This window comes from Chiroxiphia lanceolata, chromosome 19 (assembly GCF_009829145.1).
Source record: "Chiroxiphia lanceolata isolate bChiLan1 chromosome 19, bChiLan1.pri, whole genome shotgun sequence".
Lineage (NCBI taxonomy): Eukaryota > Metazoa > Chordata > Aves > Passeriformes > Pipridae > Chiroxiphia > Chiroxiphia lanceolata.
The window spans coordinates 11957889-11969490 of NC_045655.1; the positions used below are offsets into that span (position 1 = coordinate 11957889).

Below are 11602 nucleotides of genomic sequence, written 5' to 3' on the forward strand. Positions count from 1 at the left end.
ACCAGCAGTCCCTTTGCCCAACCTCCCCTCCGCAAAAAACCAGTTTCAGGTACATGTCTGAGGAGCTCAGGACTAAAATATTTGCCCTTAATGACGAAAAACAAATCCAGTCAAGCACACCCTTCTCTCATCCAGGCCAACAACACTTTTTGCTGCAGATACACCCTCAAGTCTCCTCTTAGGAGTCTCTGACTTCAGAGCAATTACTTTTGCTTTTAGCTAAATTTGAAGCTCTTTGTGATGTGACCTGCTACCAACCCCAACCCTCCAGTGATGGTCAGTTCTGCTAAAAGTCACCCAAGAGCCCAGTCTGAGTCTTTATCCCAGAGTTGGGTAAAGCTGCCAGAAGACAAACCTCAGTGTTACTCCACGAAAGGTCAACGTCCTCTAATCTGTAGAAAACACCTTGCAGAGTAACCAACAAATCCCTGGGGAAATCTCTTATGAACTCAGCCAGGCTCCTCAGAGGCAGCACACAGAGCCAGGACCTCACCAGCGTGGGATCAAAGTCCAGCAGGTACTTCTTTTCCTCCATTAGTTGCAGCAGAGTCGCTCTGGAGAAAAGACAAAACAAAATCTTCAAGTGCCCAGGGTACAAAAGGCCAAGAGGAGTCTCATTCTCACTCCTGTGCTCTTTTCACTGCATCACTTCCACTGAGCATCAGTGGAAGTCCCTGAGACCCAGCAATGGCAGAGGCAGAGCCAAACCATGGGGCAGAAGCACTCAAGGAAAATAAACTCCAGGTCTTGCTCAGACTCAGCACAACAGACATCACAAGCTGCTTTAACTCCCACCTGCTGCAGAGCTGGGAGAACTGAGAGGGTTTGTGTCTGAGAGGTCACCCCCTGCCCAGCTGGGCCACACCCTGAGATCTCTGAGTACCTATGAGGGCTGTGCCCCAATACCCCAAACACCCACCTCCACCACCCACAGACCCCAAACACCCACCACCACCACCCACAGACCCCAAACACCCACCACCACCACCCACAGACCCCAAACACCCACCACCACCACGCTACAGTTTGTACCTTTTAAAAACCAGGAGAAAAAAAAAATAGTTAAAGTAAGGTGATCACCCCCAAGTACAGCACCAAGGCACTGGGTATAACCAGGAATTCTGGAAAACTCACGGATCTCGCTTCTTCCTTGTTTCAGCAAATGAAAGCCCTTCCAGCCCTGCCCAGACTTCTTCCTCCACTGGAAAGCGCTCCTGCTGCACAGGAGCAGCAAAGGAATGCAGAAGGGGAAGGATCCACACCCACTGGTCTACTCCACCTTCAATGCATCTGTGGCAGAAACTTGCCAGTAAAACCTTCAAGCTAAAAAAAAAATAAAAATACCCAAACAAACACAGTGAGTGAAAGAACAGCTTTATCCAGGCCAGGAGAACACCCATGGGGTCGGGGGCTGCATCTCAATCTCCCTGTGCACCCTCAATCAACCTCTGATGGTTATTGTAGCTCCACCTTGTCTTCACTGGGGAGTGCACATGTAAAGGTTTAAGAGCTGTAACATTCCCAAATCTCTCTGCACAGACCCCACGACCTGAGCACTGAGAAATCCCAGCTCTTTATCTACAGTTTCCCCACGACCCCACCCAGGCCTGTGACACCCACACAGAGCCAAGCACTCTGGGGACAATTCTTGGCCTCCTTGGCTGGGCTGAAATACTACAAAGGTCTCCAAAAGGAAATGTAACAGCTGTGCAAGTGAAGAACTAGAAACCCAAGTGCCAGATGAGCAGTCAGATGACAGTCTGGTAAGTAGGCACTCCACGGGAAAAAAAAAATGAACAAAAAATGTGGAATGATGCACATCAGAGGAGACAAGAAGAATCCAAATGTGGCATTTAAAGTTAAGAAGTAAATACATGATGATCCCAAACCACTGGAGTTTATAGGTATGAACAGCAAACAGGTAAGAGCCCAGAAACTGCTTGACAGAAAAGGATAACAAATAAGATTATTATATATAAAGAAAACACAGCAGTTTTAACTCAATCTATGGCTCTGGCAACAGTGACGAGTTGTAATAAGGGAAATCTGTTTGGACAAAAGGAAAAATAACAAGAGAGGTATGTGACTGTGAGAGGGCCCCCGAGAGGTTGGGTATTCTTCATCCCTGGAGTTTTTCAGAACCCCACTGCCTGGATGTTAGCCCTGCTTCAAGGTGGGGGTTTGAACTGAGACCTCCAAAGATACCCTCAAATGTAACTTTTTTTCCTGATTCTCTGGCAGGACAGGGCTGGATTCCTGATTATTCTATCAAAGGGTGCCATGCTGCCAGCAAAACCAGCCCAGTCAGTTACTGGGTATGTGGAGCACTTACCAGACAAGTCCTTCAAAAGCCTTTTTGATGTGATCAATCTCATCCTGTACAGCTTGTTGTGACACCTTATCCAAGCACAAGAGGCTACACAGGCTAGCCAGGTCATCTTTAGATGCTGGAAGGAAAAAATTCTCAACTACCACGAGGATGGTGAGTCCCAGAGCCAGTTTGCTTTTGATGACCCCCTGCAATGCTTCTTTCTTCATATAATTTATCAACAAATCATTCACCTGGGATAAAGAAGGGAAGAAACAAACCAACCACAGCATTAGTCTTCTTCTTCTGAAGCCCTTTTCCTCTGCCTGTTACAGTGAGGCCACGGGACAGCCCTGGACAGCCCAGGGTGGCCCTGACCACCCCCAGAGTACCAGGTGTGGCCCCCCAGTATCTGTGACAGTTTGGTGCCCCACTGCTCCCACCACTCAGCTACTGGTTCCCTTCCCCACACCTAGCAAGCTGGGGAGGGCCAAGGGACCAGGGCAGGGGAAGGGAACCATGAGCTGAGCAGTTTTACACCCAACACTGCCTTCAGTCACCATCACATCCCAAGAGCAGCCTCCAGATGGACTCAGACTTTGTTGGGAGTCAGCAAAGGGAGAGAGGCTTCTGTCCTTACCCACAGACCCCAAAAGCTACTCTGGAACCACATTCCACGGGTCCACAGTGCCACAGTGTTTGGTGACACCAAAATCACCCTTCTGAGAACCAGCAGCAACACAGAACACCTGCTCTGCTGAGCTGGGCAGCTGTGCCAGCTCGTGGCCTCTCCCATGGCACCAGGAGCAGGGAACCTGTAGAGTTAAAAAGGAGCAGCCCTGACACTGCTCTGAAGCTCCAAAGAAGACAATGTGGCATTTCTGCCATATTTCCCAATTATGTCAAGTAGGACACTTTGCACTCCAGAAGCCCTGTTGGCATCACTGCTTAGAACAGGATCAGGAGGAGCTTCTCCCAAAGACCAGGTAGGTTTGGAATCAGAGACAAGTGCAGAGAAGTTAGTGACAGAGTGACTGGCAGCAAAACTAACAGGCCAGACTCAGGAAATTAATATCCAAACACAAAACCCACTCAAGTACCAAGTCACCACGTGCCAGCTCTGCACTGCCCCACATGGGATGTCAGAACCACACCTGGAACTGCACAGGTGTCACTGAAGTCCCCAAGGCAGATGGTGCCAGTCACCCCAGCAGGATCCCTGCTGGTTCTGTACCTGAACTTTGACTGGAAAAGCAAAATTAACCCAGCAAGGTCAATAACAAAATTAAAGTTTGGGTTTAGTAACTGATGTCTGGTTTCCAGCCCCTGTGGAAGAGAAGGGATTACCTGCTCCGTGCCAAAGTTCAGTGCTTCCCATCGCATTGCCCGGTCATCGTGCACCAGCTGATCCACTGTCACTTCATAAAACTGTTTCAGCTGGAAGAGGAAGTTCCTCACGTTTTCAGGACTCCAGGTTTCAAGAATGCTGAAGATATTTTCTAACATAACATTGGCAGCTATTTTCTTCCCTTCCACCACTTCTTTGTTTTTATCAAAAAATGTATCCCGAAGTTTTTTAAACATAGAAGGCCTTGCACACACAATGTCATCGTACTGGTGCCACTCTAGAACAGCAACACAACAGGAAAACAGTCATTGAAATTACATCACCCTTCCAGCTGCCCACAGAAATACCCCCACTGGCCCATTAAGCTTCCAGCTGCAGGCAGTGCCATCTAACAGGAATGCTGGTCCATGTGACATCACAAATCAGCCCAAACCAGACCATGGATCACCCAAAGTGCAGGTCCAGGCTCACCTCCATTGTTGAGCCAGGTGCTTCTTATCCATAAGCAGCGATTCACAAATTTAGCTACTGGAGGCTTGTAAATGAACTCGTATTGCCCATTGTCACAGGTCACCCAGTACTTGTAAGGAATGCGTTTATCCAGGATCTCTTTCCTGAGGGTTACAGTGCCTTCAATGAGGTATCCATGCTCTCCCAGATTCCTAGGAAACAAAAAAACACAGCAAAGGCAGGCATAGGACATGTCAGCCGACCTACAGACATCCTTTTCCATGTATCACTCCATTTTTAATCAGAATGGTGATTATTCCTTCATGAGAAGAGTTTTATAACAGTTTACACTGTGAAACCCTCTGTAGCAACACCCACCCACGGACACAAAGCCCCAGCCTTGAGGCACCACACTGATCCTGTTCTCCAAAGCTCTCCTGTGCCTGTGTGCCTCGAGGTACTCACTTGGTGCAGGTCATCTCACAGATGTTGTCCTTCCAGTTTGCATAGGGAGAAACACCCTCAGCTCTGATGAACACTTTATGGGCCTCGGGGTTCAGTCCGAAGTCTTTGGATAATATTGCATGGAAATACACTGTAACACCCCCCTCCCGGCTCACGGGGCTGCAAGAAAGGATCAGAAGGGAAACAGAAAGAATTCTCTTTTTTTTCTTTTAATTGCACAAATCATTATAAACCACAAATCAGATCTGAGCCACCAGCTAACTGGCTGCAAGACCCATAATTTCTGGCAGCAGTTTGCTCAGACTGCTGTTAGAGCAGGCCTAGTGCAAAGCCCAGTGCAAATAGAAACACAGGCTCCTAAAGGCAGCAGGAAAGGCTCTGGCCCAGCAGAGCCACCTGGAATGGTTAAGCTTTCTCCCTCTTCCAGCTCACACACATTAAAAATGCTCTTCACACCATTAATCTAAAGAGTAATGTCTGTGAAGCACATGTTGCTCGTAAGAGCAAGAAAGAAGAGAGTGATCTTGTTTTTATTCATCAGATGCTCGAGCAGGTTCAAGGACCACCTGTGCCACATTACCCAGCACATCACCTGTGCTGCAGCTCCCACTGAACACTGGCTCTCTTGTGCATGAGCACTTCACCTCAGTTTTAAGGCAATTCTATCTCCACACATCCCAGGTACACCTCACCCCAGTACCTCAGTCCCCCACCTCAGTCTGGAGTCCTCCAGTCCTCCTCACAGCAACTCCTGTCAGTGAAGAATGCTGGGGAGCAGCAGGGCTGTTCTCACCTTTCCTTAATCTTTTCCACACGTTTCTGGTTGCTTTGCTCCTTTTTGTTCTTGCAAGTGTCTGCTGCAGCTGCAGCACCAGCACCATCCTTTCTGGCAGCCTCAGCTCCCTTGGTGGGACTGCTCTTCTCACTCACTTGAGGCATTTCCTTACTTGTGCTCTTATTTTTCTGCTTTGTGTTTTCATTCTGCAGCAGAGAGACAGATAATGCCCAGTGAAACAGGAGACCCTGGAAGTGCAATACCTGCTCAGCCAGGTGGGGATACCCAGCACTCACAGCACACCACCAGCTTCATCCTCCTGGAAACACTGATCCCTCACTGAGGGAAGCTGCTGGTTAAGGAAAACAGTGCACAGTGGAAGAAGAATCCAACCCCAACACACTGCCAAGCAGTCAGGCCAGTGAGCCCCAGGTGCCAGGGGATGGGGCATAAAGAAAGTCAAAGAGAACCCACAGCAACTTCCACCTCACCAGGCCTGTGTGTGAGCAGAGCACAAACACCCACAAAGGACAAGGATCCCATTTCCCGAGGAGATCTGAGAGCTCCCTGGAAAGGAGACACCTCCCAGCTCCTGGGGGCAACTGAGCGACCCCTCAGTGAGAGCTGGGCTGGCATTAACACCCAGGAGAGCAGGGCTGCAATGAGAACCCCCCCATAGTGCTCCCCTTGTCCCTGGGCTCGTGCTCCTCAGCTCCACTGACAGCACAGACGAGTCTCAGCTGGAAAGGGAAGCTTGGCCCAACTCCGTGCCATACTCACCGGAGAGTTCTCTCCCACCTTGCCAGTGTTCCCTTTCTGTCTGGGGTCCTGTTTGTTCTTCCCAGCCTGTGGGCTCTGGGCCACAGGTGAGGACTTTGTGTCTGGTTTCCTTTTGGGCTCCTGGGCAGGAGGCAGCCCAGGGGCAGCACTTGCTCCCTGCTCTGCTGAGGCCACGTTCTTACTGCTGCCCTGGGACTGGGAACCTGCTCTGGTTTCTGGAAGCTGGCCAGGGGCACGACTGCCCTGTTCCACGTTAGCCCTGATGGTTTCTCCATGCTCTGTGGTTCTTTCATCCCCCAGACTGTCCCTTGGGGCTGCAGAGCTGGGAGCTGGGGCAGCCTCGCTGGCGGTGCTGCTCTGCTTTGGTGGGGTCAGCACATCTGCTTCCAGGCTGGCAGGTTCCTTCCCCGGCTGAGCCAACGCCCCATTGCCTTCAGCTGTGCCTCCACTGGCACCAGCAAGTACATCAGCACCAGGTTTTGCTGCCTCACTGCCGGGGGGTTGGATTTCTTGTGGAAAAACACACGTATCAGGCAATTCTGTGGTTTGAGCTGGGGCTGTGCTTAGAGGCGGCAGAGAGTCCTGTTCCCCGGAGCTAGAAGGACATTTCTTTACTTTATTCCTCTTCTTTTTCTATTAAAAAAAAAAAAACAAACCAGAAACAAACACCACAATGTCTGTTTGTTCATTGTCAAAGAGAAATTCTTTGTCACTTCCTCCATTGCAGCAAGTGCCGACATCTTCCTGCAACGCTGGGTAAACAGAGAGCAATCAGGAAGAGGAGGGACAAGACCAGCTTGTGAAATGCTAATAACTCTCGGGAATTCTGCAGTTTTAATATTCAAGCCTTGCTCAGCAGGAGCACGGGGCAGTGCTGCAGTGAACTGTGTGCTGTTTCCCCAGCAGCACAGGCAGTGCTGGGGGAGCTGCAGGCCCAGCACAGCAGCGTCAGCAAACACAGCACAGCTCCCTGGAGGAACCCGGGCAGCAGCTCCCCGGCGTGGCCACAGGGATCTGCAGGATGCAGCCCAGCCCCAGAGCGTGGCCACAGGGATCTGCAGGATGCAGCCCAGCCCCAGAGAGGAGAGCAACAAGTCACAGCTGCTCCACAGCACCGACCAAGAGCCTCACCTTCCTCTGTGATGTCCGAGCAGAGTCACCAGCCCCGCACTGAGCCGTGGGCTGTGAGCTGTCACTTGGAGCTGTCACATCCTCCAGCAGCGAGGATCCCTCTTCCCCCTCCTGTGTTTCAGCAGGGGGAGGAGCCCCACCTGCAGAGCATTCAGGTGTGGTGTCTGAGGGGTTGATCAGAGCCCTTGCATTATCCATCAGCAATTCTCCCTCTGCCTCCTTTTTTTCAGTGGTGGAAGAAGGCCTGGCAGCACCTTCTCCCTTCACCTCTGATCCTGCATCAGGGACTGGAGAGAGCTGCACCTCTCTTCTCTCTGCAGTGGAGGCAAAGTTCATTGTTAAACTAGAGACTCACCCCCCCGTGGGGTCACAGAATGGGTTGGAAGGGACCTTAAAGCTCATCTTGTTCTACCCCCTGCCCATGGGCAGGGACACCTTCCACTAGACCAAGTTGCTCCAAGCCCATGGATGGGGGAGAAAATCAAAAAAAAATTAACACTCATGGGTTCAGTTTAGAAAGACAGTTTAGAAGGACAGAAAAGGAAAGGAAAATTATAATAACTAGAGAATATAGGAAGCAAGTGATGCACAGGGTGATCGCTCACCACCCACTGACTGATGCCCAGACAGTCCCTGAGCAGTGGCTCTCACCCCCCCAGCCAAATCCCCCCAGTTTTTTCTTCAGCACCATGTCCTGTGGTCTGGAACATCCCTTTGGGCATTGGGGTCGCCTGTCCTGGCTGTGCCCCCCCCAGCTTCTTGAGCCCCCCAGCCCCTTGCTGGCCAGGCAGTGTGAGAGGCTGAGAAGTCCTTGGCTCAGTGTAAGCAGCACTCAGCAGCAGCAGAGCCAGCAGGGTGTTATCAGCAGGATTCTCATCCTGAACCCAAACACAGCTCTGTAGCAGCTCCTTGGAAGAAAACTAACTCTGTCCCAGCCAAAGTCAGGACAGGAACACAGAGGAGCTGTTTTGTTGCTCCCTGTTCCACAGCTCCCACCAGCAGTGCCACCACTCTCCCTGCACACCCTCCTGCCCCCGCCCCAAGGCCCTGCCAGCAGCAGAATAATTAAGGAACCACAGCACTGAGGTCCTGCTCCAACCCTGCCCCTCCTCTGGACACGCTGCCTGTCCAATGCTCACAGACCCCCAGGACGAGCAGTGACAGGACACTGGCTCCTCTCAGCTGTCACAGCCTTCTGGGCTGGCTGTGTGACCACTCCCACACAGCTGAGTCCTTTCCAGGAAGGCAGGGGAAACTCCCTTTTTATCTTCATAATTTTATCTAGTCCTTAAAAAACCTGTGAAAATGCAGCTCAGGGTCAAGTCAGGCAGCAGAGCAGATCTCTGCCTTCTGCAGGGGTTCCACAGGCTCCTCTGCACAGCCTCTACCCCAGTTCTGAGTGCAAAAGCTTTGAATCTCAGCTGCTTTTTATGTCCTTCCTACAGCATCTCAGAGCTGGAGACCCCAGGTTTGTTACCCTGCCACGCTGGACTGCAGAGGGATTTGCCAAGAACTGATCCTATCACCACTGCACCCTTAAGATACCACTTCTTCCTATCAACAAACCAAAAGCCATGCTGGTGGCCCAGGACATTCTGCCTTACACAAATAAAGGATTAGGAAATATTTTCCCCACCATAACAGTGTTGTGTACTTAATTCTGTCACTGTTCAGAAAGGCAGAATTAGGGTGTTCTAAACATAATAAGAAGATGCAAGTAGGATACTCTGGTCCAAGAGGGACTCAACCAGTCTTTGTAACACAAAAACCAGTCCCAGTTCATTGGCAAAACAGAAATTAGTTCAACACTGGAGACCTGTGAGTGGAGGCTGTGTGTGGGATGTGCCAGCAGCTGACTCACTTCTCCATCCCCCATCAGTCACTGCAAAGTGAGAAAAACTGTCTCTGGTCAGGAATGCAAGGGGAGTTCGGGATGAGAGTTTGGGATGAGAGCTGTGTAATACCCTGGGCAGAGCAGAGCCCAGAGCCACACAGGCAGCAGGGATGAAAAGCACCAGGACACCGGCAGCCTCTGGTCACTGTGCAGCCCCGGGACACCCCAGCACTGGCCCCAGCTCACCCCACACCTCCTACCTGGGTCCTGGTCCCCAGGGACGGTGCCGGGAGCCAGCCTGGCCCCACACTTGCTGCAAGAACCGGGCAGACCATCCCCAGAAGCGAAGTGACACACTTGGCACTGCATGTTCCTGGTCGCAGGCCCTGCAGGGGACCTTGGGAGCCACGAGAGGAGAGAAGGGGACAGGGCAGAGAGAGAGAAATACCGACATTAAAGTTTGTCACGTCACCCTCAGCCTGGCTCCGTTTTATCATCTGGAAACAACCTGTGACACCGGAGAGCGTGGGGGGGTGGGAACCACAGACGCATTAAAAATAATTAAGTACAAACAGCAGCTCCCCCTGCGCTGAGACCTCGTGCAACGAACGGACCCGGGTCACACCGCGCTCCCCGCCCTGCCCGGAGCCCTGCGCGGGGCTGCTCCCGCCGGGCTGGGCTCGGTCCCGTTCCCCTGGGTAGGGTCGGGAGCCGGGCAGCAGGAACCGTCTCCCCCTGGGCTGGGCTCGGTCGGGTTCCCGCGGGCAGCGTCGGGAGCCGGAGCCGGGTCCCCCGGGCTGGGCAGGGTCGGGAGGTCCCGGTCGGGGGTCCCAGGCTGGGCAGGGTCGGGGGTCCCGCCCGCGGTCCCAGCCCGGGCTCTCCCCGGCCCCGCCCAGGGCGGAGCTGCCTCCTGGGCGGAGCCTGTATGCAAACGAGGCGCGCACGCAGCCCGCGGATAGGCGGCTCTCCCGCCTCCCCCCGGGTTATATGCAAATAACCCCGCGGATGGGCCAATGGCGCGGCGCAGCGCCCCGCGGTATGCAAATGATCCGTTATGTACCGCGGGGGGCGGGGCCGCCCTCGGCTCCCGGGGGCACCGGCGGGGGCGGGGCCGGCGGTACGGGGTGGGGGGGGCACGGCGGGGAGGGGGCGTCCGGTGAACGGGGCCGAGAGAGCAGGACGGGACTGTCCGGGGACGGCCGGGCGCACCGGGAAATCGGGGCGCACCGGGAGGACTCTGGGGGCTTCGGGGCGCACCGGGGGCATCGGGGCGAACTGGGGGCTCGGAGCACAACGGGGGGACTCCGGGCGCACCGGGGCGCACCGGGGGATCGGCGCACAGCAGGGGAGCTCCGGGCGCACCGGGAGGCTGCAGCGCAGCCCGGAGACCGCAGCGCCGCCCTCCCCGGACCCCCAAGTCCCCCGACCCCGAACCCCCAAGTCCCCCCACCTCGCGCCGCCCGCACCGGAGCCCCCCGCAAGCCCAGGCCCGGTGCCCACCTCGTCCCGTCCCGTCACCCGCCGGCACCGGCAGCGCAACTCACCGATGGGCCGGGGACCGGGCACTGGCACCTGCAGCGCCCGCTCGGCCGCCCCGTGCCGCCGCCTCCCGCCTGGCGAAGTTTCGTTTTTCCGCCGAGCCGCCAAGTTTCGTTTCTGTCACGTCACGGTCCCCGCCCGGCCCCGGGCGACCCGGCCAATCCCTTCTCCGGCCACCTCCCGCGGGCGGCTCCCGACGGGGTCCCGCCCCGTCCCGTCCCCCCATCCCGCCGGGGGCCTGGGGGGTCGCGGTGCCGGAGCGTGGCGGGGCCGCCGGGTACCCACTGGCACCCCCTGGGTACCCACTGGCACCCCCCGGGAACCCACCCGGCACCCCCAGGCACCGGCAAAGAGCCGCTGCCGGCGGGAGGGAGCGGGTGCTGCTCACCGGGGCCGTCGGGGCAGCCCCTTCTCTGCGTTTCCCGCAGCCCGCAAATCCCCGGCAGAGCCCCACTTTTCCTGCTTTGGGCTGATGGGGTACAGACACACCAACCCCCCATTCCTGCACTCCGCAGGCGGCTGGAGCAGGGCTGGGGGCCATGGGGGCAAGTGTGTTGCAGGAAAGCAGATCATGCTGGATCCGACAATCAAAAGTCAAAAGTGGATCCAACAGTAAAAAGTGGGGATGCAGCTGTTGCCGCATCCCGGATACAACGAGGACCAAGCTGAAGACGGGCTCCCAGCACACCTGATCTCCACTAGCGTTCACACGGGTTTGAGCACACACACTACTCCCACACAATCGGCCCTTTCGACCCCCATACTCCTATTTTCCCGCTCCCAGCATCACTGGAGTGCAGCAGGGAACTCACCGCCCAGCGCTGCTCCGCTGCAGGAATGAACACCCCACGGCAGGACCTGCCGGCCCCGGCAGGCGTGTGGCTCCTCAGCTCCTCTGCTGCTCTTGCAAAACCTGCAACACGCCCCTGGCAGGAGGAACTGCGCCGGAGTGTGCCCTCGGGCTCGGATCAT

The 11602-nt window shown here is 54.8% G+C and overlaps 1 protein-coding gene across 1 annotated transcript in view; it reads right to left on the reverse strand.

The window, feature by feature from the left end:
• The window catches only part of RNF213 (ring finger protein 213), a 49296-nt gene extending 37782 nt beyond the window's left edge, over positions 1 to 11514 (reverse strand). Inside the window, exons 1-11 of the mRNA XM_032706752.1 lie at positions 11443 to 11514; positions 9352 to 9488; positions 7258 to 7571; positions 6127 to 6759; positions 5365 to 5552; positions 4572 to 4730; positions 4128 to 4318; positions 3656 to 3933; positions 2333 to 2562; positions 1135 to 1323; positions 356 to 554 (exon numbers count right to left, since the gene is read on the reverse strand). Coding sequence (XP_032562643.1) covers positions 356 to 554; positions 1135 to 1323; positions 2333 to 2562; positions 3656 to 3933; positions 4128 to 4318; positions 4572 to 4730; positions 5365 to 5552; positions 6127 to 6759; positions 7258 to 7571; positions 9352 to 9460 — 2490 coding nt within the window. The 5' untranslated portion in view covers positions 9461 to 9488; positions 11443 to 11514. The remainder of the gene's footprint in view (positions 1 to 355; positions 555 to 1134; positions 1324 to 2332; positions 2563 to 3655; positions 3934 to 4127; positions 4319 to 4571; positions 4731 to 5364; positions 5553 to 6126; positions 6760 to 7257; positions 7572 to 9351; positions 9489 to 11442) is intronic.
• Positions 11515 to 11602: the final 88 nt, after the last annotated feature.